The following is a 21172-nucleotide window of genomic DNA, read 5'->3' on the forward strand; positions in this document are numbered from 1 at the left end:
CAAGTTGGCCTCTGCTTGTTAAATTTGATTTATAAATATAGTGCTTCTGTAATGACTCTGGAGTTCATTACAGAAGAAATTTGTAGATCCTTTTAAGTGAAAAAATGCTATTATATATATTGTATATTGTATATTCTATATAGGTCTATGATCATTCTGCCCTCAGAAATCTCTCCTACAGAGATTTCTATAGAGAATTTCTGTGAACTACAAAGTGATTCTGTAGCCCAGTCCTGTGTTTTTTGAGGCTAGAGTAAGCTAACGAAAAAGATAGCTTCTCAAGTACTCTTTGATATCAAGTATTTATGACTCATGTAGTGGCCTTGACTTGGGTGTGATCCTGCCCTTCACTAAGTCTTCAAGCCTTCCAAGGCCAATTCCCAGATAGGCTTTCGATCTTGGCAGGAAGCACTGAGATGTGACAAGACTGGTCCCTGCCTGTAAGCTGCCAGGGAGCCATGAGGCTCTAGCACAGATCAGTCCACCTCAGCCCAGCCTAAATTCAAATGTTATGTCTTAAAATTTGGTGGAAAGAGAAAGAAAATCTGAGAGCAAAACACCATGTTAAAGTGGCTTAGCTGGCGGCAATCTAAGGCCAACAAGAACCAAGTAAGTACATCTCCCACCTTTCTGAATTCCGCTGGGAAGAAAGTGGCAAGAGAAGGAGAGGGTGTGGGGAGAGAGAAAGAGCAGTGGGCAAAGCAAGGCTTGCAAAGCACATGCAGAGTGAAGTGGCTGCTTTTGAAGTTTTACTGAAGTACTCTGTACAGAGCTTTCGGTTTGTCTTTTACTTTTTAATTTCCTTCTGTGTCCTTTAAAAAGAAAAGTTCTGAATGCAGAATAGAACAGAATAGATTTTAATAAAGTCATGATGGGGACAAACAGGCTGGGGAAACACTGTTCAAAATACATGGAGTTCATTAATAATAATAGTGGCCCCAGGAGTATAGTACCACACTCTGGGTGGGTAGGAAGATGAACACTTTTAGAAACCTCAAGCAGAAAATGTGCCAGAAATCAACACTTAGAGCAAAGCAGTGAGTGTAGAGATGGAGCAGGTAAATATGACTTGGAAATGATGGTTGGTTCGTCTTTCACTGGACCTATCTTTACCCATCCATTATACTATAAACCTTGGCCTGGTTTCCTGTGCCTATAAAGTAGACTTCCTGGGAAAAGTCTGTGGATTAGACAAGTGGGTTTTATGTTCGGATTTATTGGTCTTAAGCTTAGATTGGTTTTACCTAAAGAAGTGTCTATTCCTCACCTCTCCACTCTGGCTCAGGCAAGTGTAGTGTAATGGGATTGATGGAGCAAAGCATGTGACTTTTAGATGAGGTCATGTTGGGATGCCAGAAATCAGCCTTCTGAGAGACACAGAGGTGTCTCTGTGTCTCTGTCTCTGCTCTCTGGGGTGCTTTGAATAAACTTGCAGGGAAGACTTGCTTAGGGTCTTCCCCACAACAGTGAGTGATATGTGCCCACTGAGGATATAGTCTACCACTAGCCCTCTTCGTTCCTGTTGAGAGAAACCTGCTAGAAGCAGATGCAGAATGGTGCAGGCATGAACAATAGCAGGCACCTACAATCCACCATGATGGGTCTTTCCTTCTCTCTCTGTGTGTCCCAAACGATTCAGGTGAGAGCCCAATTATATCCTTGTATCAGAGTTAATAATCACTTTTCTACCTCCCCATACATTAGGGTATATGATTGTCTTCCAAATTCAAAGTGTTCATCATCTTTTTTATAGTTTAATGTAGTGCTATAGTTGATTCTGTTGGAAATGGCTAATTTAGAAAAGATTATATCTGTTGCCTAGAAATTGAGGAGGGCAGTTAAATCACCACTGGATGCTGGTCGTGGAAGGCATAGGGACTGATCCACACACACACTTCTCTCTGCTGACCCCCAGGGTAAAAGTAGACATGCCCCTGTGGATGTGATTTTGCACTGAAATAAAAAGCAAGTTTTTGCCCCTGTGGATGTGATTTTGCACTGAAATAAAAAGCAAGTTTTTTTTACTACTTATTTTCTTGCTTTCTGCTCACCACTTACCTAGCAGCTAAAGGAATGTTTATTTGTTACTGTTTTTTGTTTGTTTTATTTTTCTTTTGGGGCTACACCCAGAGGCACTCAGGGGTTACTAATGGTTCTGCACTCAGAAGTTACTCATGGCAGGTTCTGTGGACCATATGGAAAGCCTGGGAGCAAACCAAGGTTGGCTGTGTGCAAGGCAAATACTCTAACCACTGTGCAATCTGGCCCCATATTGTTGGTTTGTGTGAGTTTTTTTTTTTAAGTTTTACTTAAGACTTTGCTGTTACTTATACAATCTTGTCTACCTCATGGAGGCTTTATAGCACACACCTTGTATCCCATATGCATACATGAATGGCAGACTTAATAAGCAGTGGAAGAGATCAAAATTTCATTACGTTTCCCCTTCCTTGAGATTTTGATGTGCATAGCCTTTGTTATCTCTGTTTATGAATTCATCGGCCATTCCTGAGCTCCCAAAATAGAGAAGATCCCCTTCTAGACCAGGAGGATCTGAGAGTAGAGAAAGAAAATATATTAGAGGCTTGGTCATATCTTTCTCTGTTGTGCTGATGCAGTCTAAATAAACCCACTTTGGAGGCATGCTTCTGATTTTTGCCTCAGTTTGTCTCTGTGACTGACACCACTGGAACTTTTCTTTAAAAAGTTTTTTCAGGGTCCAAAGAGATAGTATAGCAGGTAGGCCACTTGCCTTGCACATGGCTGAGCATAGTTCAATCCCCAGCATCTTATATATTCCCCAAAGACTGCCGGAAGTGAGTCCTGAGTGCAGAGCCAGGAGTAATGCCTGAGCATGCTGGGTGTGACCAAAAAAATAAATGAGTCTTTCAAAACATCATTTGGGAGTTATTGAAGATAGTTTTTCTTTTTTAATTCTCTGATTATTTTTTATGGGGAGGACACACCCAGCTATGCTCAGGGCTAACACATGGCTCTGTGCTCATGGGTTACTCCTATCAGTGATCAAGAGCCTACCATATGCTGGGGATTAAACTGGGGTCAGATGCTTACAAGGTAAGTGCTTTACCCACTATCCCAATTCTCTGAATCTTAACCAAGCAAACCAGGGTGCTACATTCCTTTTCACATTTTCCCACTCTCATCTTTGATTAGTAGCAGCCCTCTGTAGATTACTCATTAGAGAAGGTTCTATTCTTGGTAGGTGGCCAGTCTAGAAAAGGAGAAAAGATCAGAAATTATTCTCTTGACCCCCAAATATATTTATACTTCTTCTCTGTTATAAAAAGAAATATCAAATAAAAACATTCTTTGAGAAAAAAGAAAACTTATTCTGATAAAAATCAAATGAATGAAGAATGGAGACTTCTTTGCTAAAGGACAGCTCTGTGCAGTGTAGAAACTAATCCCTGGTGCACTCTAATTTTTCTTCTCTCGGGATAATCAAATTTGGATGTATTTATTTTATTTGGATGTAATCATTTCCTGTAGTAAAAAATTCCTGGAAAATCCCCAAAGAAAAATATTTAGCCTATGTTTTCTGAGCGTGGAGCCAGGAATGATCCCTGAGCACTGCCAGGTGTGACCCAAAAACCAAAAACCAAAACAAAAACAAAAAAAAAACAAAACCTTTAGCCTATGTTTTAAATTCTTTCATTTAAATTTAAATACTTTAATAGGGAAATGTAGACAAAAATCAAAAGTTCAGTTGTATTATTTAAAGGCAAATTAGTAGGCATTAAGGTTGATACATGACCAAGAAAAAACTTATTAATAGAAAACGTTAACATTCACATTAAAATTATGGTAATAATTTAAAAAATATTGTCAGGTGTGTTAATGCATTGATTACATTTTTGTATTGAACAGAATTTGAGTGTCTGTGGATGAGCAGGTATCAGGAGATTCAAGTATCTTAAATATAAAATCAATAAAACTGCTATATACAAGTTTTGTGAATTTATGAAATGAGACAATTGGTATTTGTATTTCCTTTATTCCGGTTGCTAGGCTAGGTAGGCAACAAAGAAATTACAGAATTGACTGTCAGAAAAAAAATGCATATTTACCACACAATATGCAACATTTTGTAACAGAAATGCCTACTTTGAACAACAAATCAGCCTGGGAACCAGAGGCTTTTGTTCCAGAATGGAAAATTGAATTTAACCCTGCACTTTATCTCCTCTATATTTCTCCTTCTTTGTATCAATTTTGAATCCCAAATAATTACTATAATCATAGACAGTATGTTTAAAATAAAAGAGGCAGTGCTGCTGATACATTTTATCAAAAGAAATATTTTGTTTTGTGTAGAATTATACCTCTAACTAGGCTGTTAGCTCTCATGGAAACTACTTTAAAATCCCTTTATAGTGGAAGGAGCAGTCGGGTGGGGTGCTTGCACGTGACCAATCCAGATTTGATGCCTGGCACCCCCTATGGTCCTCCAAGCACCGCCAAGAATAATAATTCCTGATTGCAGAACAGGATTAACCCCAGAGCATCACCAAATGTAGTCTATAAATCAAAAACAAAACAAGAAATCCCTTTCAAATATTTAGCAGAGCTTCTTACACTTGTCTATAATTATATAAGTAATTTTTGTTTTTCATTATTTCAAAAATTAGTATTTGAAACAATGATAAACATAATTCAGTATATAAGTATTACTCTAGAAACATTCCTTAAAAATAATAAATTGGGCCCGGAGAGATAGCACAGCGGCATTTGCCTTGCAAGCAGTCGATCCAGGACCAAAGGTGGTTGGTTCGAATCCCGGTGTCCCATATGGTCCCCCATGCCTGCCAGGAGCTACTTCTGAGCAGACAGCCAGGAGTAACCCCTGAGCACTGCTGGGTGTGGCCCAAAACCCAAAAAACAAACAAACAAAAATAATAATAATAAATTAACTTATGCTGATTCTTTTGTAAACATTTAATCAAGCAGTTAACCTAAGTATTCATAAATACTATTTTATCCTTTTTTATGTAAAACACTAGGTCATTATTTCAAAATGCTTTGTTATTTTTGTCTAATTCTTGGTGCTATTCCATTACTCTACTACTTTTAATGGCATTTTATACTAAGTTTCTTGTTGATTGCTGTGTGGTATCTTTTTAATCTTTTATCATAATAGGACTGTCATTAATATCCTTAAACTCATATAGTTTCTTACACTTGCTAGTTGTAAACATATGAACAGGATAATGTCTTGGGCACAGATTTAGTGCGTTAGGTAGAATATGCTTCATGTGGCCAATGTTATTACTTCACTTCTGTGAAGGTGATTCCAGTCTGTACTCCCTGCAACTATGTAGGAACCTCAGTGTCCCAGAGTCTCGCATATAAATACATACTCTTGTTTTAAAAATTCTGATATCAGATCCTTTTAAAATAATCCTTAAACATTATTTCTTGTGTATGTTTTGTTTCATTACTAATATTACAACATTATTTTCTATTAACTATTGAATGTACCATATATAACCTACATTATTACCTAACAATGCTGCTGGACTTGTCTGATTAATAACTGTTATTTATTCTCTTATTTATGTGCATAAACTATGTTCCTAATTATATGATATGATTTATATTGAACCTTAAAGCATTTTAGAGTGTTAATGACTATATGCTGATAAAACTACTAAGTAATTAAATGTATAATTATAAAGTGAAGATACATGTGATAACCATGCAGTGAACATACATGTAATAACCATGCAGGTCACGAAAGCAGGACTCTACCAGCTTTCCAGAAGTCCCCTGTGTGCCCCTCCCTGGTCACAACCCTGTCCTTCTCCCCTAAAGGTAACCATTCTCTTGACTTCATAATAAGAACATCCTTTTCTTTTTAATTTTACATGCCATGTATGTGTCCCTGAGGAATATAGTTTCAGTGTGACTTTTTGAAAATACATATATGACTAGAATTATGTGGTATGGTTTGTGTGTGTCTTGCCACTTAATCCTCATTTTTATGCTTTTCAACTTTGCTGATATGTACATTTCATTTATTTTCATTGTTATGTAGTTTTCCATTGTATGACTATACCCATTATATTTATCTGATTGTATCTGGGATGTTTGGGGTTATTGTGAAAAACACTGCTATAAATATTAACTTTATATATATAGATCTCTCCATCTGCACATGCACTTGTTTTTCTCCAGGGTCTAAATTAGGAGTGAACTTTCTAAGTGTAGGCATATATACACATGTATGTATGTAAATATGTATATGTGTGTTATATTTATTCAACTTTTGATATAAACTATTTTTCAAAAATTTAGATTCTAAATTTACACACTTACTAGTATGTATTTGGGATTTTCCTGTTGTTTTACATACCACTCATACCTGATAATACCAGACTTCCACGGTTTTGAAAATCTGGTGGGTATGTAGTAATATGTATTTGTGGGTTTAATTTACACATAATGATTTCTTATTATTTATGAGATTTAATGCCTTTTTCATATATTTCTATGGGCCTTTTATTCTCTATTTTATAATGTTTCTGTTTAAGCCTTTTTACTTGGTTATCTGAATTATATTACATATTTAAAGATTTCTTCATATATTCTGGATATTAGTCCTTTGTTGGCTATATGTGTTGTAAATATCTGCTTTTTCTCTGTGGCTAGTCTTATTACTCTTTTTATTGTGTCTTGGTAATTCATAGAGTGAAATTTTGAAAGCAATACATTAGTAAGTTAGAGGCATGTAGACTGAGATATTTTTATATTTTATAATTTATAAAATTAAAAAACAGCTTATCACTATAAAGAATACTATTCTTTCTCCACCAAATAGTTTCTCCACAGAATAGGAAAATTTATATGTAGTGGGTTTCTTTTAATCCCTAGATATAGCTTTCATTTAATTAAAGGATAAGAACTAGTTGACTTTTTAAAGTGCATTTGTTGATTTTGTTCCATATTTGATGTTACAAGTAACACAAAGTAATAAAATATGGTATATAGTAAATGACAGATGAAGCTCAGCTCTCTGACAGAAATGTCAGTTTTGCTTCTTTTGCAAGGAAGCAAAACTAAGTATCAGTGCTCACCCAAACTAAACCTCAATGCTTACCCAAAATATAGATGCTCACTCAAAAAAAATATACAGTCATATGTAACTCTTACTGTCTTTTCAAATAGTTACTTTGCCCATAAAAGAATTAGAAGAGGACATGATTAAAGCACTATAGCTATAAAGACTTGGCTACTCACAACAATAAAGGTAGCAGATGAATTATATAAGCAAAATCCAGTGGTAAAGGAAGCATGAAATAATGGGTTTTCTTTAGTGAAGGCAACAAGAATGCTATATAACCATCTACGTCTAAGGACATTCTTGTATTTTTCATGACACTATAACTATTACTCTTATAGATATTTGTGATTGTCAGTAGGAGGGAGAATTGTGTTCATTCAATGTACTGTGCTTTAGAAGTCACACGTGAGGCCAAAGAGATAGCTCTGATTTTTCTCCCTATTCTGTCCTGTCCCCGTGAACACACTTGTTTGTGGCCTTTACTGAAAAAAAGAAAGAAAAGAAAGAAAAGAGAATCAAAACCAATAGTACTGTACTCTAGGTCTTTACTGAGCATCTGTGTCATTTGCTCTAGTCCACATAGCTTATGGAAGAAGCCTTCTAACAGTCTTAAGCATTCACTTTTATTTCCCTTCATTCTACATCCAAGATGATCTCTTTTATCAAATTCTAGATACCCACATTATTCTGTATATTACTCTTCAACCCCTTACTCTTCAACTTTCCTTTGCTGAAAAGTCCATATTGGCAAAGACATGCTCTGTGTTCTCCACACTACATCACCAAATGTAATGCAGTACTTATTTAGGAGATACTCAATAAATATTTTTGAGTGAATTAATATGAGATAAGTAAGAATTTGGGAACAATGGGGCTAGCGTGGTGGCGCAAGTGGTAAGGCGTCTGCCTTGTGCACTAACCTAGGATGGGCTGTGGTTTGATCCCCCAGCATTTTATATGGTCCCCCGATTTCTGAGCTCATAGCCAGGATTATCCCCTGAGCATTACTGGGTGTGACCAAAAAAAAAAACCCAAGAAAAAAAAAGGGAGTTTGGGACCAAACATAATTTTAAAAAATCTAACTTCTTATTTGAGATGATAGAAAAGCTTTGATATTTGTCTGAGCACTATTGATGTTGGGAGCAGGAAAACAGTCGTGAATGGATCAAACAGCGAGAGGAAAAAAGGGAAAAAGGAAAGCATTGGCTAAGTTTGGGGCATGCCAAGTAGAGCAGGTTAAAGGGCAGGACTTGTGAAAAGAACTGTAGGAGTAAGACTAAATGAATCATCAATTGGGATACCATTAAAGCACACAGGACATAATTTAAAGGAAATTTTAGTTTCTTTATTGAATAGCACCCAAGAATACCAAAAGATTTTTTAGCATTACAGATATATAATCGACTTTATCTTCACTTTGATGTACCAATGCCCTTGTTATTCTCTCAATCTTGCTCTAAACTCAAAGAGTTTAAGTAAAGGCATAGTATTCTGAAGTTCATCATTTATTTATATTCTGCTTTGGGGCCACATTTCATGGTACTCAGGAAGTACTCTTGGCTCTGTGCTCAGGGAAGACTTCTGGCAGGGCCTGGGAAACATGTTTGGAACCCAGGTTACCACATACAAGGTAAGTACTCTTTCTTTATATTATCACTCAGTTCCCTGAAGTTTATTCTTTATATGTTCCTCCATCAGTAGTTCTCTTCTTTTTTTTTGCTATTAAACACTTCATATTTGGTACTTCTTGCCCACAAAGAGAGCCATACTTAAGCTTCAACTTATTCTTTTCTTATATCCCTTCCCACCTTTCATAATAAGTTCTGTAATTTCATCTATAATTCCTGAGAAAAAGATTTTTATCTCTGAAGTGACTCTGATCCTCATGGTAACTTCTTAATCATTATTCATTTACTTACCACATTTTTGAGCACCTGTTCTAGACATTGTTCTAGGAAGAGTTGCATCAGTTAAATAAAGTAGCTTAGACCCTATCCTACTGAGGAACCTGAAAATCATCAGATAAACAGTTATCAAGTGATATAAACATGTTTACTGATGGGTGTCTTCAACCTGAAATCTGGCTTTTCTGAGTAAAAGCACCAGGAAATTACTTCTTTTAAAAACCAGTAACCTGGTTTTATTTCCCTTTGTTAGGGAAGAACAAGTGTATTTTTTCCCAGATTTTCAATTGTATGTCTGTGGATTAATTTTTGACATCCTCTCAGATAATCTGTTGTCAAATCCTGAGAAAAATTTCCTCCTAAAATCTATCACACCACCCTGATCACACCTTGGCCACTCCACACTTTGTTTAAGTTATTTCAGTAGCCTTCTAAATGACCTCCTGACTTTTTGTCATTCTTTTCTTTACATTTTCTTCTCTACTGATACCAATTCATCTTCCTAAATCATTTCTTTCAACCTTGTACTTCTCTGTGAAAGCCTTCAGCAGCACATTTAACAATGGATAAAGCTCAGGCCAGCTCCAGAAATATTTATATAATACATTCCTACAAAGATCCTTTAGAGACCTTTACCTGTTTTATACACTATAATCCATGAGTCCTATGAATCCACCATTTTATTGGAAAGGGATGGATATTGGATAGTTATGTTTCAACCAATTTGCACTCTCCAAATGACTTATTGCCCGTGTGTCTTTCTCCCATGTTACATTAACAGCTACTTGACAATCATGCCTTGGTCTTAATGATACTTTCTCCTTTGCACAGCATCTGACACATAGTAAATAACACCTCCATTCAAGTAAATAATGCTCTACTCAATGCTTTACTTCTGCTGCTATTGTCTTTTGCAATGCCCACTGACGTTGCCTAATAACAGCTTTCCCACTTTGTTCAACTCCTGCTTCATGGGAACATTCTCTATTTCTGCAAATTTATTCTCCACTCTATCATCAAACTCCCTACATACACTGCTGTTAACAACTCTCTAAACAATAGTCCATTGATATCCAAGACATATGTTCTATGTTTTATTTGTCATTTTTGCATTTTCCCCCTTTTCTATTGTAAAATTGTTCTCTTTCCAGTAATTCTAAAGCCCTTTGTTATTTTCCCTGCCTTTTACTGTTACCCATCATCAGTGATGACTCACTGCACTTGACAGAGCTGAAGCTAAGCTTACCACCATCTCCTACATCTGCTCCTTTGCCAAAGCTTCCCATTCATAGTTTCACCACTAAGCCTTGTAAGCTCTTCATTCTCTTTCCTCATCCTGACATATGAATCCCTTGAACAACACAGTGTTTACACATATATAAGTTTGGCATTGATTAGATTTTTATGTAAAAACTATTTTGGCACTTCAGAAGCAGTGTGTCTTCCAAACTATGTACATTTTTTAGGACCTGGAACTTCCTAAACACAGGCCCCACTCCTCTGTTCCTGATCCACCTCTGCTTCTCTTGCTCCTGCAGACCACTATAGCATACATTTTATGGCATATGTCTATGATTATCTTCACTAAGATATAACAACCTCTCAAATCATAATCACCTTTTGTTTACCAATCTATACTGCAGCTCTGAGCTCGGAAAGAGTATTGCTGGAATAAGCCTTCTTCTTGGAATGACTTCTGGTGTCCCTTCACTTAGCATCTTGTGAAGCAGTATCTTCCTTTGCTCTTGTTTCCCATAGATTATTTTTCTCTTGGCAGCTGAGTCCCAGGATCCATTAAGACAAGACTCACAGAGGCTATAGGACAGAATTAGGCACTCACTGGCAGTGCTCACAGTTTCTTGTTGGGGTGAGGTGCTTTATGTGTATTACTTCTGCCTGTGAAAAAATTGGAATTGTGTGTCTGTGGGTATGTTTCCCATGTGCTTTCTGAGAAGTGCTGTTGACATGGTTTAGGAGAGAGATTGGGATATTGCCTCTGGCTATCTATCCCATGATATATTGAGACTGTGATGGGTATGTCTCAGTCTCTCAGGATTGGGTTGGTACAGAACCGGCCTGTGCTACAGCCTAAACTTGCTTTCCTTTCCCATGTGCTTGCAGTCTTTCTGTCTTTCCTTCAAAATATGAAAATAATTTATCTTTTAAAATAAAAACTGCATGTGTATATATGTGTGTATTTGTGCTGATATATGCATATATATGTATTGATATATATGTATGCATGCATGTATATATGAAGGAAATGCACCAAAATGTAGTAGTTATTTATGGATGATCACTTTTTACCAAATTTCTATAAGACAAATTACCTTTAATACCAAAAAAGGAAAATATAATATTATTTTAAAGGACAAAAAGGGTCAAAATCCTTCCATAGCTACTGAAGTTAACCTCCTGCTTCAAGCAGGGACAGGTTGCCTGCAGGTGCCTAGTAGAAAACAGGTGATTGACCTCCCAGCCTCTCAAAGTGTAATATACTCTGCTAACATGCCCAGCACCAAGGTTAAAGCTGTGAGTTGTGAAGGTCAGGAGCCTTGGACTCTGAGAGAAAAGAAAATAGAAATTCGGAGACAGGAGGTGGAGCTAGTCTCCTGTATGACCTGAGAAAGGTTTTTTCCTGTAACTCAGATTATTTGAGACATGGGAATGTAAAGGAAAGCTTAAAATATACTTTCCAGTCTATAGCAAGATTTTATGAAGATATGTTCAGTGGGAAAGAGAAAGTAGATGTATTTTGAGTTTGCTTTTAATTTCCCAGAGGGCAGGGAGTAGTTTCCAGAGTGACTCCATGTGGGTTAGGATGCCAAAAAGAGCCTTCCTGAAGGAAGGAGCTACCCCTACAGGCTAGTTGGGAGGTCATGGGAGAGGATATGGTTCATGTTATGTCATAAATAACCCCCCAATTTCACAGTTTACCAACAAAGGGAAGATTTTCTGATAAAAATTATTTGTAAATTGGGTTGGCTCAATAATAAGTGGTAGGGTGTTTTCCATCCATATGACCAACCCAGATTCAATTTCCAGCATTTCATATGGTCCCTGAACATCACCAGGAGTGATCCCTGAGTACAGAGCCAGGAGTAACCTCTGAGCATTGCCGGATATGGCCCAAAACCAAAATAAAACAAACAAAAAACAATTCTTTGTAAAGAGGCAAGTATCTGATCTTCTTGAACTAGAGACCAAAAAATTACCTGAAACAAATATTTTCAAGGATAGTGCTTTCACATTTCCTGGTTTCCTGGTTTCTCGGAGGTATTCTGAATAGAGGAAGATAGAAGGGGGACAAGAGGGCCATGATGCTTCCTTACCATGCCACATTTTTTTTTGCTGGGCCAGTGTTCTGGAGGTGGGGCAGCTGGCTTGTCTCTTGAGAGGGAACCCGACAAAGCTCCCCTGCTCATCTCTGAACCACTCAATCCATAAATCCTTCAGAGGATTCAGTTGAAAAACTCTAGAGTCATCATGATCAGCTACCACCAAGACTCCCAGAAATAGAGTTCAGACCCTACAGGCAGCATAAAGCACATGAAAGAGCAAGTAGAAAGGTCACAGAATCAGTTTCTAAAAAAGAGCTAAAACAAAATATTATTTTTTGTTCTTTGTTGTTTTTTATTATAAAATATTATTTATATATTTTTGTCCTCTCTTTTTGCATGGTATATTTTTGCATGTATATTTTACATGCTTTTTATCACAGTTTTTAATTAGGTGGACTCCAATGTTGCTCAAAATTTGAAACTTAAAATATAAAACATCTCCTTAAACTATATATTAGAATATTTTTAGAGTTCACTCCATGTAAAGTTTTAACACAGAGTTCCTGGCCTCACCAAAAATGAACCCCCCTTACTCCCACCTAATTGGATACATAGGGCCTAAGTCTTAGAAATCCCTTCTCTAACCCAGCACACCAAGAAACACACAAAGGCTACCTCTAAGAAAGTTATCCAGAACACAAACATCTGACATAGCATATATATTTCTTACTCACTTCTAATAGGAGTCTGGTATGTTATGTATAATCTCTCATCTGATCCTTTCAACAATTTTTCAAGGTAAGTATTATCTTCATTTTGCAGAGGAGCAAACTGTCACCAGGGAAGTTAAATACTATGCCCAGAGTTACACAAACCAGAAAGTGGTAAAGCTGAGGTTTGAATCCAGTCACTGTGTCTTCCTGACACCTGCAGTGTACTCTGCCTTCCACTGGCCAAGTCTTGATTGGGGAGGGCGGGCACACATTTATTCAAAGTAACATGGGAGATGGGAGGCAGAGCTCAGTGGCTCAGTGGTAGAGCATGTGCTACTGTGGCCTTGGGTTTAGTCCTTGGGACACTCTTTTAAACACATATATGTATGGATATGCATGCACACATATATACACTCAAACATACTATTTTAGCTCAACTGGGGTTAATCCTGTCATATCCCCTTCCCAAATAAGTGATTGACAATACCTGAATTTTAAAACCAAGACCTTTTCCTATTCTGCGTATTTCATGTATGAATAATTCCCTCTTTCCTTTGCCTGAGCACAGTAGGCATTTAGAGAGGACATTTACTGTATTTTGGGAGTATCATTGCCCCTCTGGCTTCCTCATCCATCATATAGAAGCATTCAAACACGGTCAGCTGAAAATTAACTTTAGAATATATTGCAAATGGCTGCCTCAAAACTATGAAATCAAAAAAGCTTTAAAACTATAGCATATTATCACATATTATACACTGGATGTAGAATGCTGTCTCTGTTGCATCCAGGAATAGAAGCCTCTTATGATGAGTACTTAGTGTTAGATTTAAACCTATGGTACAAGAAAGTAAAGAATTTTTGTGAATAGGCTGAACCTCAACAGGGGAAATGGAAGAAATCTCACTATAACTCCTGCCCAGCCCACAAAAGGGAAGAGTGGGGAACTCTGGTTAATAGACTGTTAACTAATGTGGATCTCACGAGGGTCTTACCATCATGCAAAGCACACAAAGACAAGTGCTTTGGTTAGTGATACCTGGAAACTAGCTGTAAGCTGTAGCTGAAATGCTGCCAAACTCAGCTGGTCCAAAGTAGTTTGACCGGAACATTAGAAAGACATCCTGGGAGCCAGAATGATAGCATAGTGGGTAGGGCATTTGCCTTGCACTCAGCCAACCCAGGTTCAATCGCTGGCATCCGATATAGTCCCTTACGCCTATCAGGAATAATTTCTGATTGTAGAGTCAGGAATAAAACCCTGAGTGCCACTGGGTATGTCCCCAAAAAGACTTTCTGTGCTTTGGAGTCTGAGCAAGATGACCCTTAAATTACATGGGAAGATTTTTACAAAGTTTATCCTAGTCACTATCTTTGCCCACTGAACTAGATGTCAGAATGCTAGAGAATACACATATGAATTCCAAGCTAGCTTTCTAAATAATAGCTTAGCATTTCAAATATATATATTTAATGACCTTTCTTTTATACTTCTGTTTAAACTTTTACCAGTAATCTAAATTTTTATGGGGGTCAGAGCGATAGCTCAACATTAGGGCTTTTGCCTTGCATGCAGCTGACCCAGGACAGACCCTAGTTTGTTCCCCAGCATTCCTTGAGCCTGTTAGGAGTGATTTCTGAGCCAGGAGTAACCCCTGAGCACTGCCAGGTTTGGCCCAATAAAAAGAATCATCTTGGGAGGGATGATGAGCTAGTATATCAGGTAAGCCTTGCACGTGGTTCACCCAGTTGATCCCTGACACCCACTGATCTCCCAATTTCTACCAAAAATGATCCCTGAGTGCTGAGCCACCATCTTCTATAGAAGCCCTGAGTATTGCCACTCATTAATAGTCCCCTCAAGTTTCCCCTCTCCACCAAATAATCTTTTGAGATCACAAATGGCTTCCATTTTTAAAGTTCCATGGATTTAACTATTTCTTCAAGTACTGCTGAGCTATATAAAATAATGGTTTCAGGTGTATAGTAAGCATAGAAGCTAACATGTGTCACATACAGGTTTAGTCTCTGGCATCAAATTCACCACCAAGAGTGACCCCTGAGCACAGATCCAACAATAATCCATGAGTACCCTAGATTGACCAAGAATCTTCCCAATAATAAAATAAAATAGTGGTTTCCTATGCAAATGAATCTAAATTTGCTGAGGGTTTTAGAGAACAAACACAGAACACATTGAAATCCACAAACACAATGCTACAAATATTTATCAGAGAAGTTTTTCCTTTAAAGAGAACATATATCACAATGGTTAGAGATGGATTTGGAGTCAAGACAATTCCATTTCACGTTCTTCACTGCACCCATTGTATGACCCTGGTCAGGACTTTGCTGTCTTCTGTTTGCAAAATGGGATAATGGTATTTCCTACCCCACAAGTTCTAGTGCACTCTGTAGCAAGATAATGCATGCCAGATACTCAGCACTTTAGTTTGTATGTGAACAACACCTAATAATTATTAGCCATGAATAATAATGCCAATAGAAATCTTTTTAATGTCCTCTCACTTCATAATGTTAGTTGCTGTGTAATGAGCAGAATGTCAAATTCAGTTTGTATTGAACTTCTAGATTCTGCCACCACCATAACTTTGATACTATTTAAGCACATCTATAAACTAAACTGATAATGACAGTTTGTGATCTGAGAAACCAGCTAAGCCAGTGCCAAAGTTTGATCTCCATTAATGTTATATGATTTCATATTCAGGGGTTCAATGCTCATTAACATCTTCACTACACACCACCTTCCTCAGCCCTCAGATCCTTTCCTCATTCACAAAGCCCAAAATGACTCTCCTTTGAACTTGATTCTGATGTTTTCTCTCCCCTCACACACATTTTTTTGCCCAGCTAGAGATCTGAAATTTTTCTTCCCATCTCTAAATATAAGATCATACCCTTCTGTTTAGCTTAATTATTTCTCTTGGCTGAATCACTGTTGTTTTAAAAATATTTGCCTCCTGGAGCTGGGAGATAATATAGCTATTAGTGTGACCAGGTTTGATTCCTGGCACCACATGGTCCCCAAGCATCATAAGATGCAGCCCTGGAGGCCTCTAGCACAGCCAGGGTGGCCTGGGAAATTTTCCAAGCAGCACTACATCTGCAGGCTTCTGTACTGAGCCCATGGTCCAGTTGGCTGAGAATTGCTGATGGAGCCACTGGACCTCCTGAGCATTGCTTGGGAAATCAAAAGTGAATATATATGTACATATATATATATATACATATATGTATATATAATTTTTATTCTTATAGTAGCTCTTGGGTTAACTCTCTTTGAGAGGCCAGATCTCTTCAAAAAGCAATGATTTCATCACTGATGCAGTTAGCTCAGTGGAGGGTGTGTGACTACACTAGAACATGAGAGTTGAGCACCAACAGATAGACATTCTGCTGCTCCTTCTGCCCGTCCTCCAGCCTTGCAGCCCACACCAGCCAGCTGGATGCCTTGGCCGAGTTATAAGCAGTAATATGTCACAGACTCTAGAACAACATGAATTCAATAACTTTGAGTCGTACTGCCAGAAAGAGAGGCAACACAAAGAGCAGTTTCTTTCTCCCACTGAATGCCACAGCTGATCTTGCTGGTAGGTGTAGAGATCTTAAATAAAGATACTTTTAAAAATTTTAAAAAGAGGACATAAAAAATTGAAAACAAGCAGGGTAGGAAATAAACACTGAAGGTAACTGCTCAGTATTAATCACGCCCTATTCATATTACTCCTGGCTGCTCTCCTCAGACAATGGGATCTTGAGAGGCCATTGTTCTTTCACTGCTCTACTGGATACTCACAACAGGAAATATGCATGCATGTGAGGCCAATAGTTAGAATAAGCACCAGACAGCAATCTTCACCTGGATCTTGCACTGGTTGACGGCCTCTGAACCTTCATGCCTGTTCTCCACAGCACCTTGCTTCCTTTTCAATTATTGTGTGTTTGCCAGGTTGCACTTGTGTGTTGGATGCTAGGAATACAGTAGGTTGCACTGATTATTTAACTCTGTTCTCTATAGAAGGCTATGGGATCTCATGTAGATTTTTGCAAAGTTATATGCAAATCACAGAGCCCCGGCCCTTTTCTTAACAGGATGGCAACCTTGCTCCTCGGTGGCACCTGGGACCTGGAGATCCTTTCTCCACTTACGTTTAGCGCGCAACCAGGGACTTGTCCCTGCAGCTCACCCGGTTGAGACCTCCCATCTGGACTCCCACCACCCACCTCTCTTGAGACTGCTCTGGCAGGGCTGATCTGGGTTACAGCCTTTGCTCAGAGGGCAACATGTTCCAAGCAAAATCTGCCTACTGGGCCATGGGCCTCCCCCTGGGGGCTCCCTACTTCTCTGCTGGTTGCAAGCTTTTCTCCAAAGTCTAATATGATGGAATAGAAGGGACCTGTGAGAGGCTCATGACCCAATTCACTTCTCTGAAGCCCTGTCTGAATACCAGATCCCCCACCCCACCCCACCCCAACCCTACCCTTGATGCTCTAAAGTCCACCATGTAAGTGGAAAGAAAGATCATTAGAGGGATGTTCTTGTCTTTGGAAATTTTCCCCCAGGTTGAAAGTTTCTATTGTCTGTGGCCCCTAGTCTGGACCATCCTTCTGATCTAACTTACCTCCTTCTCATGATCAAGAGGGAGGCAGACAAGTTATGGGTATGACTTATGGAAGTGAGGGTTCACTATAGTTGTTCCCATATACTGGCAACCTTCACTTCCCCAATACATGTTCTCTCTGCAGGTTTTGCCAGGATTTTCTAATTACTCCCTAAACCTCACTTGCTCCTGAAGTCTCTGGATGAAAGACCACCTCCCAGCTAAATTAGCTTCCAAATTAGCTTGTGGGGGAGAGGGTGGGAGGAATGTAAACAAAAAACTGGCTACACATTGCAAATTGTTGAGACCAGATGATGGGTATGTGGACTTTCATTATGCCATTCTCTCTACTTTTGTATATGTTTGCAATTTTTTTCATAATAAAAGGTTAAAAAATAAAAAAAGGTCCTCCCATTTCCAAGATACTCAGGAGAGAGCCCTGTCCTTGATACACTTTCATGGAAATCCCACCCCAAAGCAAGATACAAAGATGATTTACTCTATATAAATATATTAATTTTCTAATTTTTTAAGGCCCACTCCTTTATTTTCGATAAACGAAACCTTATTTCTAAGAGTTCCCAAATTTGGGCTGACTTCTCCCAGCTGGATTAGGGGGGAGGGCTGGCTAAAGGGGTTCCTTAAGTTTTGAAAGTTTACACTTCATGTACCTCACAATCTGATTGTGAGGATGGGACTTGTTCAGTGTTCTGAACTTTGCAAAGGCTGCGCACTCTAGATGCAGAGTGCCATTTTGGGGAATTGTACCTGGCTCAGGAAAGGACTGTCTTTGTACTTGAATTTAAATCCAATGGAGAACTTAATATGGGCATTTGCATGACTGAGAATTGCTGCTGTCTCCCCCCTAACCCCCGTATGTCACTTTCTTGAATGTGTTCTAATAAAATGATTCTGAAGCAGGCTGTTGATATACAATGATTTATAAACACTTTCTGTTGAGTGCTGAGGCCCTTTATTTTTGCCAAGAATCCACCCCATTCCACTTTCTAGAAAGGTCTGTCTACTTGGGGACAGAAGCAGTGAGGGTACATCTAGCATGATGGTGGCAACACTGCAATCACAGGCACTGATAGAAGTCATGTCCACCACAGCAATTGTGTCTTCTAGTTGCCTCGCAGCAGAGTTGTTTTTCTGAATAAAGATGGCTGCCATATGTCAGTGTGATGGGGGTGTGGAATGGGAAAGGGTGACTGGAGGGACAAAGGCAGGAACAGAATAAATCACTCTGCCAGGGTGGAAGGATGGAGCAAAGTGAAATGAGAGACAAGGGCAGCCAAAAAGAAAGACAGCAATGTTCAAATTCTTCTCAATAGTACTCTAATCAGTTGTTACACTTTATTTGCACAAAATTGCACCTTTTGATAACAAGTCATCTCAAAATCCCATTATACATAATAAAAACAAAGGAGAAGTTAAATATTTCTCAAGGTCAATTTTTAGAAAACATGTTTTTATTCTAATTTCTAGCCCCCTTAAACTGAGTCTGGTTAGGGTACCTACATGGGCTAGGAGCAAAGTTGAGCAGTCTTCTCAAGAGAAAAAAATGGCAGAACCAGACAAGTGGGGTTTCCATTTTGTGCATCCTTCTTACTAAATGTGGGGAATGATCCTGGTGCATATTTATAAATTCCTCTGTATTATTTACAGTCATCCTTAGAGTCAGCTATGACTGTTTTCATTCTTTGGACAAAGATTGAAGCTAAAAGAAGTATATACAAAACCAGAAAGACAAAGAGCACCAGATCTATGCTTCAAATTCAGGTCTCTGAACACAAAGTCCTGAATCATATGTCCCCACACATATGATTCCAAAGCCCAGGACTGATGGTTTAGTTGCCATGTTGGATGATCCCTCACATATTACCCAAGGTCTTCACTTAATTTGAGTTGCACAATTCTGAACACCTTTGAGAGTAGAGAGAGGGAGCAAAGCCAGTTCCTATACCTGTGGTAAGAGTCTTGACAGGTCATTCTTTGTAACCCACATCTTCATAGCTGATGAGGCTGAGATCACCATTTGCTTTTCTTAGGATTAGCTCACACAGCAAATACTTGAATGTTACAAGTGCTGGACATGATGAACTGGACGGAGAAAGACAGATCCAACTCCTTTCCTCTCAGAATTTATCATAGAGGAAACATATAAGAACCCAGTAATCCATGATTGAATTATGACTGGCAGGGACTTAAAATATTGAGTTTAACATATAAAGCTGAGGCCCAGACATGCTGTTTTCTCAAGAACATATTGCAAGTTAATGGCAGAATAAAAACTGACCTCAAAACTCTATTCTTATTCTTGGGCTAGATCATACTCTTAACTTCCTTATATATGGATTTCCTTAATCCCTGCCACTCATGTAAACTCATTTATCATCAGTTTAAATATTTACTCAGTTCTCACTAGGTAATGGGCACAATTCTCAGACTGGGACACAGCAGTGAAAATGATTTCCCTCCTGAGCATACATTATAACAGGACAATGCAGATAATAAATAAAAGAACAATACAGAATATTAGAAAGAAACAAATGCAACAAAGAAAATAAGAAAAGGATATAAAAAGAAAAGGCTATAGATTAGCGCCAGAATTCTAGTGTATAGGGTGTTTGCCTTGCACATGGCTGGCCCTGGTTTGATCCCCAGAATCCCATATGGTTCCTGACGCTTCCAGAAGTAATTCCTGAGTATAGAGCAAGGAGTAAACTCTGAGTGCCTCTGGGTGTGGCCCAAATTCCTCCCAAAAAGAAAAGGATATATATAAGAGTTCCAGGGATGGGGGTTTGGTTTTGATTAGTAAAACTACTGTTCCATCAGAGACATATATTACAAACCACTATGTAGTATGAATTGAAAAGTCCCACAAACTGCTTCCTACCATCTTCAGTAAAGTAATGGTGTCTTATGGGCATTTCTTAGCTCCCACCCCCTTTCCCTTTTCTCCTTTCAGCTCCAAGTATTCTCAAATTTGAGCATACATCAGAATGATCCATACCTCAGATTATCAAAACACATGTTTGTGACTGGAGAAATAATATAAGTAATTGTCTTGCCTGTAGCCAACCATGGTTTAAGCTCAGCTCTACATTTGGTCTCCCAAGTACCACTATAAGTAACCTCTAGGAAAAGAGCCAGGAGTATGCACACTGTGTGTAGCCCAAACCTATTAAAAGGGAAAAAAACCCCACAGATTTCTGAGTTGAACCTCCAAAGTTTATGATATAGTAAATTAGGTCAAAGATGAATCCAAGAATTCAAATTTCTAATAATTCACATGTAATCTTAATGCTTCTATTTTCCATGAACAATCTAGATTAAGCTATTTTAACTGTAACATCCCTATTATAGTGAAACTACTACCTGAGAACAGACACATTTGTTCATTAGAGCCCATGCATATTCTCAAACTAGCTATTTTTGAAGAAGAGACAACTAAAGAAATCTAAATTTTTTGTCTTTTTTTGTTGTTTTTTTTTCGTTTGCTTGTTTTTGTTTTGGGGTCACACCCGGCTGTGCTCAGGAGCTACTCCTGGCTCTATGTTCAGAA

General features: G+C 38.2%; 1 protein-coding gene across 2 annotated transcripts in view; it reads left to right on the plus strand.

Moving 5' to 3' along the window:
* Window positions 1-18527, plus strand: part of LOC126026168 (kalirin) — a 549871-nt gene extending 531344 nt beyond the window's left edge. For both annotated transcript variants that reach the window (XM_049785867.1, XM_049785868.1), the window contains exon 34: window positions 17096-18527. In XM_049785867.1, coding sequence (XP_049641824.1) covers window positions 17096-17158 — 63 coding nt within the window. In that variant the 3' untranslated portion in view covers window positions 17159-18527. The remainder of the gene's footprint in view (window positions 1-17095) is intronic.
* Window positions 18528-21172: the final 2645 nt, after the last annotated feature.

Source organism: Suncus etruscus, chromosome 13 (assembly GCF_024139225.1).
Source record: "Suncus etruscus isolate mSunEtr1 chromosome 13, mSunEtr1.pri.cur, whole genome shotgun sequence".
In the NCBI taxonomy this organism is placed as follows: Eukaryota; Metazoa; Chordata; class Mammalia; order Eulipotyphla; family Soricidae; genus Suncus; species Suncus etruscus.